The sequence below is a fragment of the Rana temporaria genome, chromosome 12 (genome assembly GCF_905171775.1).
Source record: "Rana temporaria chromosome 12, aRanTem1.1, whole genome shotgun sequence".
Taxonomy (NCBI): Eukaryota; Metazoa; Chordata; class Amphibia; order Anura; family Ranidae; genus Rana; species Rana temporaria.
This window is the reverse complement of record NC_053500.1, coordinates 30233965-30251246: the sequence shown is the minus strand read 5'-3', so window position 1 is coordinate 30251246 and position 17282 is coordinate 30233965. Positions and strand designations below refer to the sequence as shown.

Here is a 17282-nt window from a genome sequence, read left to right as displayed (position 1 = left end):
CATAAAAACAGAGTGCAAATCTCATAAACCTATATTTTATTCCCAATAGAAAATAGAAAAATATCAAATGTTTAAACTGAAAAAATAAGGTAATTTTAAAATTGAAAGCAGCAACACATCTCAAAAATGTTGATACAGGACAACAAAAAGCTTACAAAGTAAGCTGTATTAACAAGGAAGAAGAAAATGTTGGAACTAATTGGGTTAATTGGCAACAGGTCAGTAACATCTGGATATAAAAAGGGCATCTTAGATTCAGAGTCTCTCAGAAGTAAAGAGAGGCAGATGTTCACCAATCTATAAAAAGCTGTGTCTAAAAATTGTCAAACTATTTCAGAATAATGCTCCTCAATGTAAAAAGATTCTGAGAATGTGGAGAAATGTGCAATGTACAAGGCCAAAACAAAATATTAGATGCCTGTGATCTTCAGGCCCTCAGACATAAAACAAAAGCCATGATTCTGTGAGTATCACAGCATGGGCTCAGGAATTAGAGCACAGTTCACCGTACCATCCAAATATAAAATGTAAAGCACTATCATGCAAAGAAGAAGCAATATCTGAACATGTTCCAGAAACGCTGCCATCTTCTCTCGGCCAAATCTCATTTAAAATAGTCTGTTGCAAAGTGGAAAACGGTTCTGTGGTCAAGTGAATCAAAATGTGACATTTTTATAGCAACAATCTGCAGTCCTCCGGAGTAAAGAGCAAAGGGACCTTTCGCCTCGTTATCAGCGTTCAGTTCAAAAGCCTACATCTCTCATGATATGGGGGTTGCATTAGTGAGTATGGAATGAGCAGCTTGCACATCTGGAAAGGAACCATCAATGCTGAAAGATATATCTGGGCTTTAGAGCAGCATATGTTCCCATCCAGACGATGTCTTGTTCGGGGATTTCCTTGCATAGTTCAGCAGAACAATACTAAACCGCATACTCCATCTATGACAACAGCATGGCTTCGTAGTAGAAGAATATTGGCGCTTAAATAAGGATATCTGCTGAAAAAAAAAATATTAAAAGTCAGCAGCTACAAATACTGAAGCTGCTGACTTTTAATATCGGCACACTTACCTGTCCTGGAGTCCAGTGCCGTCCGGGGGAGGGTTCCAATCAGCGGGAATTCCACTTTAGGGTGGAGCTCCGCTTTAACTGCTTTATTTACAAACAGAACAAAATGCGAGAAATTTAATTTAGTAGCAATTTAAATGTTTTTTTTTTGTAAATGACATTTTTGCTTTAATGATTGTACATGTGTGCCACTTCATATGCAGTTTTAAGACATACTCAAGCCTATTAAACCAATTGTGTAATTTTAATGTTGCCCTTTTCGCCTTATTAAAAGCGCTGCTCCATGCTGAATAATATTTATCATTTTTTTTTTCATTCGTACACGACCTCTATGGCAGTGCTTAGTTCACCATGCCCTTTGTTTGACAATCCCCTGCCAATTAGCCTTGAAATCGGAGAGACTCTATTTTCAAGATTCGCCTCCTGTTGGCTTTTATGGGGTTCCAATTAAAGGATGACTAAATTCAAGTACAATGTAATATATTGCAACCCACAGTCCTTTGATGTGGTTGCTGCATTCATTTTTTTTCAAGCTAACAACATTTAAACAAGAAAATACCTGTCCATCTTGCCAGAATTGAAGTGTCCTTGTCATTGCCTGTGAGCTGCACAAAGGAAAATATTCCTTCCTAACTACCTTTTGTAAATTTCCAATTATCCCCCCCCCCCCCCATGAGAGATGAGATACGGACATATTTGTAGTACATATCAGGAAAGCAGCCTGGGGTGACAACCATGGCTCACTCCATAGATACAGTGGAGGAATACTATAGACTCCCAGGGACAGGGTGTAGGTTACTTGCAGCATTACCAGGTGAAAATAAAGCAAAAGTAGCTTGAAAAAATAAAACTAACAAAGCCTCCCCATCATAAAATAATAACTTTAAATATATTGCAGTTTTGGTTTCAGGTTTAAATACACTTTAAAGTTCACAGATTTTTGCCCATGTTCCCGGAAGGTGCCCACAAACTGAAGCCAAGCAGATTCACTAATCACTAATCAGTGGGGGTCGGAGTGCCCTATGAAGAAACCCAGTCATTGTGCCCACCTCACAGGGCCCACTGGGCCCATTTTTTAAATTTGAACTTGCCTCCGTTTGTATAGATTTCCTTTTCAATGGGTAAAAATAAACATTTTTTAACACATCATGATGAATGATAAGTTGATTGAAAGGTTATTCTTTGTTTAGAAACTGGGCTTTAGAGCAGGTATTTTTGTCTGTGTGAAATTCTTTCTCTAACAATGAACCTGTCATCACAATTTATAATGCATCCCATTTCTTCCATGAATTCTACCACACAGAATCAATCTTTCTGTCAACAAGGACATCTCTCATAAATCAGGGTGTTTTTTGCATCATTCTAGAGTTGCACAGCAGAAGCCTACTGACAGCAATCTCACCCAAACTTGCTGAATAATTTGTGAGGTGCCCAGAGAAGATTGCATGCCCCAGGCCACAACATGGAGCAGAGCTTGGCAGACAAAGAAGCGCTCAGTGTTCTACGATAAATGACATCTTCCAGCTTCAGATCGTACTAGTGTGCTTTAATAAACAACTTGGGACTGTCGTGACTGTGACAGGATCTTATTGCACACACTACAGTGTGGAATCCTAATGATTTAAAAATGCTATAATGTGAGATAGAGAGGAGCAATATCTTCCCGGGCAAGAGAAAGGAGCCTAGGCAGGTCCAGACTGGCAATCCAACAGCTCTGAAAAAGGGCTGTGAGCTCTAAGGTATCTCTAGAGGTGTTTAAAATAGACCTCTCATAGGACTGGGAAATTCATACTGAGCATATGATAAAAAAAAAACATGCATACGTTCAAGTGACCTTCTGTGGAAACCACATGTCAGAATGATCAACAGGTCCAGAGATAACAGCAGATGGATTTATATGCAAATAATAACTTTTACATTAAAAGTTGAACTTGATAATTCTCCCCCTTTAAAGGGGTTGTAAAGGTACAATTATTTTTCCTAAATAGCTTCCTTTACCTTAGTGCAGTCCTCCTTCACTTACCTCATCCTTCCATTTTGCTTTTAAATGTCCTTATTTCTTCTGTGAAATGCTCACTGTTCTAAATCAAAGGGCCAGTTTACTAATGCCCCATTGTTGGTGTCAATTGAAGGAATTATGCCCTTTTGATATAATCAGTTGGCAGAACAGTGCCCCATTGTTGGTATAAGCAACAAGAATAATTCCCCATTGTTGGTGCCAGTGGATGGAATAGTGCCACAAGGGCCGGATAAAGGCAGCAAAGGGCTGCACCTGGCCCCAGGGCCGCAGTTTGGAGACCCCTGCATTGTGACAATTCAAACAAGCTCAAGATTTATGGAATGCAGTCAGGACCAGGTGAAGCTTGGACAGTCTCTAGCCACCCATGTATACTGTATATATATTTATGCTACCTGTTGTATTTTCATACCTGAACTTTACCTCAAGTAGCGCCACTGATAGTTTAGGAAGCTTTTACAATAATGTGAATAGTATAGATGAGAACAAGCATGCATATCAGAAGCTCTGACTGCTTTTTGCTGGTCCATTTTGCCCACGACTTCTGGTATTGAAGATGAAGATAACCAGGAAGATAGCATTTTTTTTAGGAGGTCAGAAAGGACCTACTGCTGATCTATTCTACATTATATTTTTTCACAGACCCTGCTTATAACAGTTTGTGATCACAGTGGTTAATGGCATTTCCAGGTCCCTTCTTTCTTGCCATCTATAACTGATCATAATGTGCTATCCTGTGATAACACTTTGAAGTATAGCTCATTATATAAAGTGTCAAAGCCGAGTAGCACATTATAATCAGTTATAACTGACAGCAATGCCCATAAAAGCCGGAACCTGTGAACTCTGTAAAATGCTCTATTCCTTCTATTGTCTTACACCCTGGAACTGACATCTGTACCAAGAATGATTTGTTGGTGGCTGGTGCTGGATTGGTCTGGTATAACTCGAGCTGAAGATTAAAATATTTTGGTGAACGCATACAACTGAAACGTATATTTTATTTTGCAACTCTGAACTAAAGAAATAATTTGAAGAGCATTATGATAACCTTTCATATTTGCATGGTAAGCCACTAATTTCATGTATCAAAATAATTATGGATTTAGAGCAGGGGTCTCCAAACTTTTTAAACAAAGGGCCAGTTTATTGTCCTTTAGACTTTTAGGAGGGCCGGATTGTGGCCAGCAAAACATTTCGGCATCATTGAGAAAAAATATGGCCTCAGAATTGGTGGTCAACAGGAGGGGTAGTGTCCCTATTAATAGGAGGAATAGTATCCCATCATTGGTATCAGTGGAAGAAAGAGTGCCCTATTGTTGCTGTCAGTTGAAGGAATAGTGCCCCAAGGGCCCGGATAGAAGCTAGCAAAGGGCCACATCTGGCCCTCGGGCCGCAGTTTGGAGACCCCTGATTTAGAGTATAGGAGGCCTGCATGTGTAATACATACATTCTGAAAAGCTAAGATGAATAAAACCCTGTAATCAAAGTTAAAGGGGTTGTAAAGGTACAATTTTTTCTTCCTAAATAGCTTCCTTTACCTTAGTGAAGTCCTCCTTCACTTACCTCGTCCTTCCATTTTGCTTTTAAATGTCCTTATTTCTTCTGTCTGTAACTCCACACAGTAATGTGAGGCTTTCTCCTTGGTGTGGAGTGTCGTGCTCGCCCCCCTCCCTTGGACTACAGGAGAGTCAGGACGCCCACTAACACACAGCTCCTTTCTCTATCTGCAACGTAGAGAGCGTCCTGACTCTCCTGTAGTCCAAGGCAGGGGGCGAGCACGACACTCCACACCAGGGAGAAAGTCTTGCATTACTGTGTGGAGTTACAGACAGAAGAACAGGAAGTGAGGATTTCTCAGAAGAAATAAGGACATTTAAAAGCAAAAATGGAAGGATGAGGTAAGTGAAGGAGGACTGCACTAAGGTAAAGGAAGCTATTTAGGAAACAAAATTTGTACCTTTACAACCCCTTTAAATCATTTTAGTTTGTAATGCAAGTAATAAGCACCTGAATATGACTTGCTATCAGCCTCTGACAGCCCCTGTACAGCGGAGCTCTAACTGGGAGAGGCAGAAGTAGGTTTAGGAGCCAGTCAGTTGTGCTGCATTGCTCATGTGTTAACAGAGAACATGCTGATAGAAGGAGAGACAAGAGTGACAAAAGAGAAGAGATAATCAGGCTAAACAAGAGACAAGACATGTAATGAACTTTTGGTTCTGGCTAGTGTTTTGGCTGGCGGTGCCTTGTGCTTTTAACCACTTGCCTACTAAGCCAATTCTGACACTTCTCTCATATATTTAAAATATCTGTGTTTTTTTTTTTGCTAGAAAACTACTTAGAACCTCCAAACATTATGGCCCGGATTCACAAAGCACTTGCGACCGATGTATCTCGAGATACGCCGCGTAAGTGCAAATATGCGCCGTCGTATCTATGTGTCTGACTCAGAAACTAAGATATGCCTGAAAATAGGCTTCATCTGAACGACGTAACTTGCCTACACCGGCATAGAGTGGGCGCATATTTACGCTGGTCGTATTTGGCGCTCCCATTGATATCTATTCACATATGCAAATGAGGGAGATACGCCGATTCACGAACGTACGTCTGTCCGACGCAGTGCACGTAAAGTCATACGTCCGGCGTAAAGTTATGCCCCATAAAGGAGGTGTAACTCAGCAGCATCCATGCAAAGGGCTGCACCAGGGAACACAAGCTGACGTATTTTACGTAGTTTACGTAGGACGTGAATATGACTAGGCGTAGATTACGTTCACGCCTTAGGCAGTGATCTGACGTATCTTAGGCAGTTGTTCCGACGTGATTGTGAGCATGTGCACTGAAATGCGCACTCGGGACGGTGCATGCGCAGTTGGCGATTCGTATCTGTCTGGCGCTCGGCCCATCATTTGCATGGGGTCATGCCTCATTAGCATGGCTCACGCCCACTTCCACTCACGCCGACTTACGCCTTGGAAACCCAGTGCAGATTTGGGAGGAAGTGCTTTGTGAATTCAGTGCTTGCCTCTCTGCGCTGCGTCGGCGTAGCGTAAAGGAGATACGCTACAGCGGCATAAATATGCGCCAGTGTCTGTGAGTCCGGGCCTATATATTTATTATAACATATTTTTTTGTAAAAAATACATTTGAATGAATTAGAAAAAAAAAAACCACAATACAGAACACAATTTTTTTGTAAAATATGAAAGTTACTCCGAGTAAATACAGTAGATACCCAACATGTCATGCTTTAAAATTGTGTTCGCTCATGGAATGGCGCAAAAGAACAGTACTTAAAAATCTCCATAGGTGATGCTTTAAAAATTTCTACAGGTTACCAGTTACACGGGGGAGCTTACAAAAACAATATATATATTATTTATTATTATTTGTTTTAATTTTTACACTGTCCCTTGTTTTTGATAAATGTTATTCCTATCACAAGAAATGTAAACATTCTGAATGTAATAGTAATATAAATAAGCAGTGACAGGTCCTCTTTATGGAGAGATATGGGGTCAATAAGACCCAACATCTCTCCTCTATATTGTAAAGCATTAGATCAAGCAAAGAAAAACCTCACTGATCTAATGCTTTAATATATATATATATATATATATATATATATATATATATATATATATATATATATATATATATATATATATATATATATATATATATATATTATTTTATTTTTATTTTTTACATTTTCCCTTTAAAAAATGTTTTTGATCACTTTTATTCCTATCAGAAGAACAAGAAAAAAACACTGATTACTGTATAAATGTCACTGGCAGGGAAGGGGTTAACACTAGGGAATGATCAATGGGTTAAATGTGTTAGCTAGGGAGTGATTCTAACTGTGGGGGGATTGAACTGCCTGGGGGAGGAGACCGATCGTTGTTCCTATATACTAGGAACACACAATCTGTCTCCTCTCCCTTGGCAGAACGTGGATGTGTGTGTGTTTACACACACACATCCACGTTCTGGCTCTGCCAGAAGTGATCATGGGTGCCCGGCGGCCAAGCGCATCGGCTCCTCAGTGACCCCCTATACCCCTTAAAGTACAGCTACGGCGATTCGCGCAGAGGAGCCATTCTGCCGCCATCAAACGACAGTGTACGGCTGGCAAGCTGTTAAAGTAAAAGTCTACCCTAACACTAAAATCTCTAAATCTACAGGCATTCACAATCTAACACTAACCTATCGAGCGCTGTAAAGAAGGAATTGCTATACATACCCTTTTCTGAAGCCGCTCCGGTTCAGTCCCACGCTGAGTTGTCATCTGTGGCTTTGCTGTGTAGGTGGGTGCAGAGGAGGCAGCCGACAACGGAAGCCCCATAGTAACTCTATGGGTGACGTCACTTCCCATTCATTTCACAGCCGTTGTTGGCTAACTCCTCTGCAGAGCTTCTGCCGCTGGAGACTGGACCAGGGCGGCTTCAAAACAGGTATGTATAACGATTTCTTTTTTACAGGGCTAGATAGGTTAGTCTTATATCCTGGATGCCTGTGGATTTACAGATTTTAATGTTAGGGTGAACTTCTACTTGAATGTAGCACTCTGGAAAAGATTTACAAGGAGCCCTCGAAGCTCCTTTACTATATCTAAATACAATTTGCAAGTCGCAGTAGCATACCTCCCAACTTTGTGGGGTGGGAATGACCCATTGACCCTCGTTCACACTGAGGGCGGGTTTGATATTGTCATGTCAAATTGCATTTCAAATTGGCCCAATGTGAACGTGGGCTTAGAAAAAGTATGTAGGCATGGGACACACACCCTGCCACCCCCCCCCCTTAAAGGGGAATTCTAAAAAAAAGTGCTTCTTTTTTTTCCACTATTATTTCTTTATACCGGCTTTTGAAATTTACAAATGCAGCCATTTAGGATTTGGATGAAAGGTTACGCATTGGCAAACACTTTTTTAAAATATAAAAAGTGCATTTTATATACAATTATGTGGATCAGACCAAAATGAGGGACAAATGAGGGGGAAAGAGGGACGGGGGACTTTGTTCCAAATCAGGGACAGTTGTGAGCTATGCAATAGAGTTTACATAAATCCAGTGACAGCAACCCCTGTAGACAGAAATATCCAACAGTTACATGAGATCTGACCTTAACAAAAGCTTTGTACTGTAAGCAAGCAAATGGTATTCAATTACTTTCAAGGCATGAGACAGCGGGAGACAGGCAACTGCAATAAAAACCTGAACCTGCAACTTACTTAGGTAAGAAAAATATATTACAAGCCGTACAGTGAATGAGAGATTGACTGAATTAAGTGTTTGATTTAGACCTGAACTTTTAAATGAAAAGGTTTAAAAAAATCTGTAACCATTCATAGAAAGGTTCCGTCCTCCCAAAACTTAAATTTTGGTTTCTGGAAGATGCTGTGATGTAAGGGAGAGTGGGGGTTAGGGCTAGTCCCTCCATGACGTCGCTTATGCGTACTACTGGGAGAGTCTGGCAGGAGGCTAGAGCTATTTTTAGACGACTGAATCACGTCTCCCTGCTTGCCCCCTGGTGGGGCAATCCTATGTTGCCCCACTTTGATAGTATTCCAGACCCATCTCTCTGGGTGAAAAAGGGGATCACTACAGTCAGACACATAGTTCTGGAGTGTAGGCTCAGGACCTTTCAAGAGTTGAGCAGCAGCTGCTCTTTGCCGGCCTCCTTCCAGTTTCGGTACTGTCAGCTGAAGCATGCCTTCAGAGCTCAATCCCCAGAACCTTTAATCGTAGAGTCGGACTCCATAGAGCGCCTTCTGATCTCTGATGTGATGGGGCGCCCTCTCTCTTCCCTATATCTTTATCTCATGGTGGGGTACGATACTAAGCTCACTAGAACCTGTGATAGGTGGAAATCGGACATACCCTCTCTGGAGGAGGAGGAATGGAAGGACTGCCTTTCTACATACATCCCTTCTTTAATTGCCGCTAGGGACAGATTCGCTCAGCTTAAATTTTTGCATAGGGCCTACTATACTCCACAGAGGCTGGCGCGTGTATTTCCCCAGAGGGACCCCCACTGTCCAAGATGTAAGCAGGGGGTAGGAACTTTTTGGCACATAGTCTGGTCTTGTCCCAAACTCCAGCCCTACTGGGCGGCTGTGACTTTCACTCTCAGTGACATTTGCAAGATTGGGATACAGGCTGACCCGAAACTCTTATTGCTGAGCTATATGGAGGATGTGGAGGGTTACAGATACTGTAAGTTGTGTTTGACATTCTCATTATATTAGGCTAGGCGAGAGATTATGTTGAAATGCAAGTCGGAAGATCCCCCCACCCATGACTCCTGGCGGAGGTCGGTGACTTCGGTGCTGCCTTTATACAGGCTGACCTACGAAAGTAGGCAGTGTCTGGGAAAATATGATAAAATATAGTTTGCTTGGAATGATACATGTGCGGTTTTTGACCCTCTGCCTACCTGATTGTATGTTAGGGTCGATCACTGTGGTGGCCTCCTCCCTTCTCCTGACCCCCTGTGGCTCCCCCCCTCCCCTTTATCCTCCTCCCCCCCCTTTTTTTCCCCTGGCTCCCTCCCGTTTCCGGCCCCCTCCCTGCCCCCAGCTCTTCGCTATACATGCTATTTTTATGCTGTAAGAAATGTTGGGAGTGGCGATAGGATTCGCTTATTTTGCTATACTGGATGTTAGATGGAGTTGTACTCCTTGCTGGTGTACGGGCGGGGATTTCCGCATACCTACGGGCGTTCTGGAAATGTACTTTTGTATTATTGAGTTTTGTAAACTGATTGAGATGTAATGCTGAATTGTCTAATAAAAAGCTTTTTCTGTTAAAAAAAAGGGAGAGTTGGGGACTCAACTTCTGATGGTGGGGTGGCACTTGACATCTAATGTAAGGGGAAGGGATGCGCTGGACATCTAATCTTACAGATACAACCGTCCCTTTTGAGGGCAATCATAATGCTGATGCGGCCCACTATGAAATTGAGTTTGACACCCCTGTTCTAGACAATGTAACACGTAAAGTGGTAAAAGCAGGAATATTCGGCGTGAGACTCCAATTTGGGTGGGAACAGATTTAATAAGTATGGTGGGAACATACTGTTGCTTAAGTTACCAAGAAAGCCAGAGGATGACACAGCTACCAGAACTGAATTCAAGGATCACATACAGATGAACTCTGAGTACATGCGTAGGTAATACAATAGCCAGTCAAACAGCGAGTAAAATAGTCTGCTACTGTAATATATTGAGTATGTAACATTATATAGAATAAAGATCCCCTTTCTAGATACATTTGTATCTTAATCAGTTTTTTTAAGACAAGCAGTTTAACCTCCCTGGCGGTATGATTCTTTCAGAAAAAAGGTGCTGAAAGCGGTACCATTATTTGCAAGGAAATTTGGCGTTTTATACTGTAGGCCTGTAATTCTTAGGAATAACTCACTTAAATCTGACCAAACAAGAGTATTGTAGGGATCCCGGGTATGAAATTTTTTTAAAAACAAAATTATAAATTATAATATAATAAATAATTATAAATAATTATAACAAATAATAATATAATTATAATAAAAATTATTCAATAATGTAATCAACTCAAAATCACTGAAATTTGCTCAGTTGCAGAATTGTCTTTACTTTTATTTTTTTATGACGAATTTCCCCACAAATCGCTATCGCACAATTCTGCAAGTGATTACAATTTATTATCGATGTTTTCTAGCTGCTCTAAAACCATTTTTGACATAAAAAGACACTTTTGGTTGCTATGGATAATCTACAGTTTGCAGGCAGAAAGAACAATTTTTATTATATAAAAGTACATGTAGGACACTGGGCAGACCACTAGGGACAAGGGGTGTGTGTAATTTTTACATACAGTACTGTAATCTATAAGATTACAGTATACTGTATGTAATGTGTTTGTTTACGTTTTTGAATTTGGCGCCGTTCTCCGCTCCCGTGCGTCGTAACGTCGCAGGGAACGGAGATCGGCGGCACAGGAGGACACTGTGTGAATCGAGCGAGGTCCCGCTCGCTCACACAGCGCGGTGGCATCGCTGGATCCAGGGACAAGGTAAGAAAACACTGCCTGTGGATCCAGCAAGGCGAGCCCGAGTCTGACTCGGGGTTACCGATCCTAGCACAAAAATCTAACCCCGAGTCAGACTCGGGAATACCGCCAGGAGGGTTAATGATGACTTTCAAGCACCCCTCAGAGTAAAGCGTTGATCAGAATAAAATAAAATGAATAAATAAATGCAGTAAATGCAACACTGACAAAAAAAATACAAAGACATAGACATAGCACATACAGAAGATGTCCTGCACTTCTATCCAGAGAAACATTTTAAGACAAATGTTCTCTCTTTCTTTTCACTACACAGCCCTGACCCCTATCATAGGGAAGAGAAGCACTGCATACTCTTGAGAAATACAAAATCAAGGGATATATAAAACTTACTCCACCCAATACTGATATTTTTTGATGGACATATGTTGGTTTATATACAGTACAGATTATTATTTTTTCTACATGGGACTTACAATAAAATTAGCTATCATCATTGGTCATTACAGCTTCCCAACTATGAGTAGGAAGCTGGTCAACACTACATGAAACTTGTTTAAAGCTACAGCCAACACTGCCATTAAAATCTCCAGGACTGGTTCAGAAGATTGCTTTAAAGGCTTAGGCCCCGTACACACGACCAGTTTCCTCGGCAGAATTCAGCTTCCGACCGAGTTTCTGGCTGAATTCTGCCGAGAAACCCGGCCGTGTGTACAATTTCGGCCGAGGAGCTCGGCGAGGAAATAGAGAACATGTTCTCTATTTCCTCGTTGTTCAATGGGAGCTCTCGGCCCGCCGAGCTCCTCGGCGGCTTCAGGGCTGAACTGGCCGAGGAACTCGATGTGTTTGGCACGTCGAGTTCCTCGGCCGTGTGTACGAGGCTTTCAACAAGGCCGCTAAGCTTGGTGAAGAAGATGCTCTTTAGACTAGAATTTACAAGCTAAGAATAAATAAGGACTAACAACTCACTGATGTCCCTGCAGTTCTGAAATGTCAGTTTAGGAAGAATATCCTGTTTGCATGCCCTGATTTAAATAGCAAGTTCCAAGTCAGTATATGCTATTTAAAGTGTATTTAAACTCTAATAATACATGTCCCTTATTTGCTTTCTTGGGTCTGTTAAATATATCATTAAAAGCGTTTTGTAAGATCTGTTCAATAAATGCAAGAAAATAGCTGTTCATCCAACCAGAAATCTTGTGCGCTAATAACTTCCTATATTCACTGCCTCTGGACTGTTATCAGTTAGGATGTTCCTTGCTATCTCTGTGGACTACAATGCAACGTTATGAAGAGGGAGATGTAATATAGTCCTAACAAACTCCTTGTCCTAGGCCACAGGTGTCAAACACAAGGCCCGCGGGCCGAATCCGGCCCTCCAGGCCATTTCATGTGGCCCTCACACCTCTCCTGCAGCTGCAGGAGAGCTCCAGCCCTCCTCTGGTCCTCCTCCAGACCTCTAATTTCTGCTTTCAAGCAATGCATCCAGCTTCTTCCCAGCAGCAGCATGGGGAAAGGGGGGTACACTGCGATGTAAGGGAGAGTAGGGGACTCAACTTCTGATGGTGGGGTGGCTCTTGACATCTAATGTAAGGGGAGGGGATGCGCTGGACATCTAATCTTACAGATACAACCGGCCCTTTTGAGGACAATCATAATGCTGATGCGGCCTATGATGAAATTGAGTTTGACACCCCTGATCTAGGCAGACAACACTGCTCAATATTGTTGTCACCCTAGCACAACAAGTGTGTTACTGGCATTACAAGGGTAAAATAAAGGGATAAAAAGGTGTGTAAAAATTAAACTAATAGAGACACCACACCTAGAGTGACCACATTTCCAAACTACCATTCAGGGACACCCTCCCTTCCCAAAAATCAGCTTGTGCTGTAACGAATCACAGAACAGTGATTGGACACAAGAGGCGGGATTTATAATTTCTCTAATCACAAGCAGGGGGTGGGGATTGTGCTTCTCCAGGCATTCCCGGCCAGGACAAGTACTGTCAGTGAGTAAAGCGGTGATGTGGCAGCCTTTTTTGGGGGCACTAGTTTGGCTTGGGGGGGTGGCTGTGTCAGTTTCATTCCCGGGACACTGTATTGTCCTGGAATGAAGGTGCCCGGGACAGACCTGTAAAATGCGGGACTGTCCCGGGCAATCCGGGACACGTGGTCACCCTAACCACACCACATCTAAGGTCCTGTGAGCTGCGTGACTATACATTTTTGCTCTTGGGAACATATTATGACCTCTAATGAAAGAATTCTGAGATTTGACTGTAACTTTTCTTTCAAGTTCATGCAGACGCATATGCTGATGACAAGATATCTATGTAAAACGACCTCTCCTAACAAATTCATTCTGTTCACTTCTAGCAAAGCTATTGCTGTAGCCCCATTGTGCCAAAGGCCTGGACAGATAAGTTATCTGTTCTACCGGCTACACTCTCGATATTCTTGGCACGACATCATTGGTATCCTTACAAGGATCCAAAAGCAGCATTGCCTAGATATGAAATGCATGCTAAAACAATACCAGGGTATAGTCACTGTGCAATGTAATCTTCCTGGGCATTTAGATCTATGCCCTCACTACAGATCGCTAGGGCAGGGTATGTATGAGCACAATGGTGACTTCCCTCAATCCATTCCCAGACACATGTTGTGTTGATCTCACAGTTGATAAATGTGACTAACATACCCAGCTTGTGTCTGTGCCCTTCTCATGTTTATCTTTAGCTGTCTTGTTTGCATAGTGCAGCGTCTGTCTGTTGTGTTTACTATGCACATCTTCTCTTCCTCTAATTACTTGTTGATTTTAGGCATGCTTGGGAGTCTCATTCACATTGCTGCTAATTCTGGAGGATGACAATCCATCAGCTGATGCGTGCTTTCCTTGAACTTCTATCGGGGGAATTTACTAAGACTGGAGCAGCTGTGCATGGCAACCAATCAGCTTCTACCTTTTATTCTCAAAGCTTATGTGAACAAGCTGAAACTGGAAGCTGGTTGGCTACTATGCACAGTTTTTTTTTTACAATAGTGCCACACCCCTGAAGCCTCGTACACACGACCGAGGAACTCGACGGGCGAAACACAAGCCAATTTTCTCCATTCCCGTCAAGAAAATAGAGAACTTGCTCTCTTTTTGTCTCGTCGAGTTTCTCAACAGTTTCCTCGACGAAAATGTACACACGACCGGTTTACTCGGCAAAAAAATATCTCCCAGCAAGTTTCTTGCTGGTTTTTGCCGAGAAACTTGGTCGTGTGTACGAGGCTTGAGGCATAAAGAGAACCTTGGAGTTTGTACAAATGAGACTTTCAAATCACCAATATTCAAGAATATGTATGAAAAAAATAAATAAAATTGTATTACAAAGATGTATAAAAGCAATAATTTAAAATGCAACAGCTCACATATTGTCCAAAGAGTGTCACTATTCTAAACATACAAAAATATAAAAGCAACAACTTAAAATCCAATGGCTGGCAGATTGTCCAAAGATTATATCTACTCCAAACATACAAGGAAGTCTTTGGGGTTGATTTACTAAAACCGGAGAGTGCAACATCTGGTGCAGCTGTGTATGGTAGCCAATCAGCTTCTAACTTCATCTCATTCAATTAAGCTTTGGCAATAAAACCTGGAAGCTGATTGGTTTCTATGCAGCGCTACACCAGATGTTGCTCTCTCCAGTTTTAGTAAAACAACCCCTTTGTATGTTTAAAGTAGTGAAAATATATGGACAATAAGATTCTCGCTTTTATATATTTTTGTAATAAAATGTATATATATATTTTTTTATACATATTCACGAATATTGGTGCCCTAAAAGTCCCATTTGTACAAACTCCATGGTCACTATTAGCGCTGCACTCCTTTGTTATTTTTTAATTATCCTTGGTTTTTGTACTGAACTTTAGTGCTAGCTGCTTTTTTTTTTTTTTTCACTTTATCATTATTTCTTATCCAGCGCAGTGTCAGCCTTAGGGCGCTAACTTTCTATACTTTGCACAGCTACTTCCCTCAATGCCTACAAAAATAAAATGTTGAGAAGTAAGAATAAAAGTACTTACTTTGTCCTTCAAACTTCCGGATGATTGTGTCCAGATAAGTGTTCTGGGGGGCCACATGCCCCCTCCTCACCGGCATCTTTGAATGGATTCCTGTCCTCCAGCAGTGGTCTCCTTATTCTAGTGTCTTCCAGCAGTGGTCTCCTTATTCTAGTGTCTTCCAGCAGTGGTCTCCTTATTCTAGTGTCTTCCAGCAGTGGTCTCCTTATTCTCCTGTCCCCCAGCAGTGGTCTCCTTATTCTCCTGTCCTCCAGCAGTGGTCTCCTTATTCTACTGTCCTCCAGCAGTGATCTCCCTATTTTCCTGTCTTCCAGCAGTGGTCTCCTTATTCTAGTGTCTTTTAGCAGTGGTCTCCGTATTCTAGTGTCTTCCAGCAGTGGTCTCCTTATCCTCCTGTCCTCCAGCAGTGGTCTCCTTATTCTACTCTCTTTTAGAAGTGGTCTCCTTATTCTAGTGTCCTCCAGCAGTGGTCTCCTTATTCTAGTGTCTTCCAGCAGTGGTCTCCTTGTTCTCCTGTCCTCCAGCAGTGGTCTCCTTATTCTCCTGTCCTCCAGCAGTGGTCTCCTTATTCTCCTGTCCTCCAGCAGTGGTCTCCTTATTCTCCTGTCATCCAGCAGTGATCTCCTTATTCTAGTGTCTTCCAGCAGTGGTCTCCTTATTCTCGTGTCCTCCAGCAATGGTCTCCCTAGTCTCCTGTCCTCCAGCACCCTAGAAAAGTTACCAGTTCCTCCAGACCACCTTGCTATGACTAAGAGCAGGTCTCAGAGGAGTGAAAATGGAAATAAAGCGTGTCCCATCTTCTGTCTTCATGGCAGTGACATCCTCTGCTTCTTCTTTAACCCCTTCTGCAGCCAGGACCCAGATAGCCCAGTGTATCCAGCACACGATGAAGCAAGGATTAAGGATTTGCAGGGATGGCACAAGCAGACCAGAGAGCCTGCCAACTGTGCTCCCCCCACCTCTAAACTAAACATGTGCCCACACCAAAGGAGTTGTCAACAGCCACAACTGTTAGGAGTGATAACTTCGATCCAGCCCTAGCTGTATGACCTCCAACTAAAAAAAAAAAACACAACCCCCAAGTCCCCAAGGAGGTCAGGGATCACAGGTGCAATTGGTGAAAGCCGCAAGCTGCTCCCTCCCAGCTCCTCTACTAGACACAGCATGCAGATCAATGACAAGATAGTGGGAGCTGTCCTCCCTGTGTGGTGCTGAACGTGCTGCTAGTAATCCGCGGCTGGGGGTGGAGTGGGGCTGCTCTCCATTAAATCCAGACTCACGTTGCATGTACAGACAAGTCTTATTTTCCCTTTTAGAAGACACTTTGCAAGGAAATCCCTTCTGTTCACTCTTCAGTTGCTGGGCAGAGCTGCTCTCCTTCCCTGAAATCAATTCAAAGAGATGATGATGATGGTGGTGTGGATCCTCTCTGCTTTCTACACATTGTGCACATATACATGGATATAGAACTATGCAGAAGCATAATAATAACAGTATACACTGGGGACAGTCTGGATTAAAAGATCGGAGGTTAATCACGTGTCTTGTGCTAGCAACAGGGGAGCGGCTCTACTATATACAATGACAAGTAAGAGGTGCAAGCATCCTTGGAAGCAGTACTAAAAAGCAAACGTGTATTATATGGCAGCTTACCAATTCTTAGATGTGATGGCTGCATTCGTTTTCATTTTTAGGTTTTCTTTCGTTTACCTTCACCTGGCGATCCTACTAGTAAGCCTGTTGCTTTTCACTTTCAATAAATTGTTATTGAAAAAAATTTAAAGGTACAAAACAAAGTATATGAGAACTTTTTTTAAACTGTCAAGAAAATAGTAGACAGCTAGAATGTAGCTGGCGAGAATGTAAAAGTATCCAACAGTATAAATTGGATAACAACAAACAAAACTTGTAGCCTGTAAGTTAAAGGGGTTGTCTAGGTTTGTTTTTTATTTTCTGAATAGGTTCCTTAACCACTTGAGACCTGCGCTGTAGACAAAAGACGTCCACAGAGCGGCTCTCAGTGCCGGTGACTTGTCTTTAAGGTTCCCCTAAGGAGAAAGA

The 17282-nt window shown here is 42.1% G+C and overlaps 1 protein-coding gene across 2 annotated transcripts in view; it reads right to left on the bottom strand.

Annotated features, from left to right (window-relative positions):
- KCNH6 (potassium voltage-gated channel subfamily H member 6) overlaps positions 1 to 16664 on the bottom strand; it is a 231965-nt gene extending 215301 nt beyond the window's left edge. For both annotated transcript variants that reach the window (XM_040330701.1, XM_040330702.1), the window contains exon 1: positions 15225 to 16664. In XM_040330701.1, coding sequence (XP_040186635.1) covers positions 15225 to 15300 — 76 coding nt within the window. In that variant the 5' untranslated portion in view covers positions 15301 to 16664. The remainder of the gene's footprint in view (positions 1 to 15224) is intronic.
- Positions 16665 to 17282: the final 618 nt, after the last annotated feature.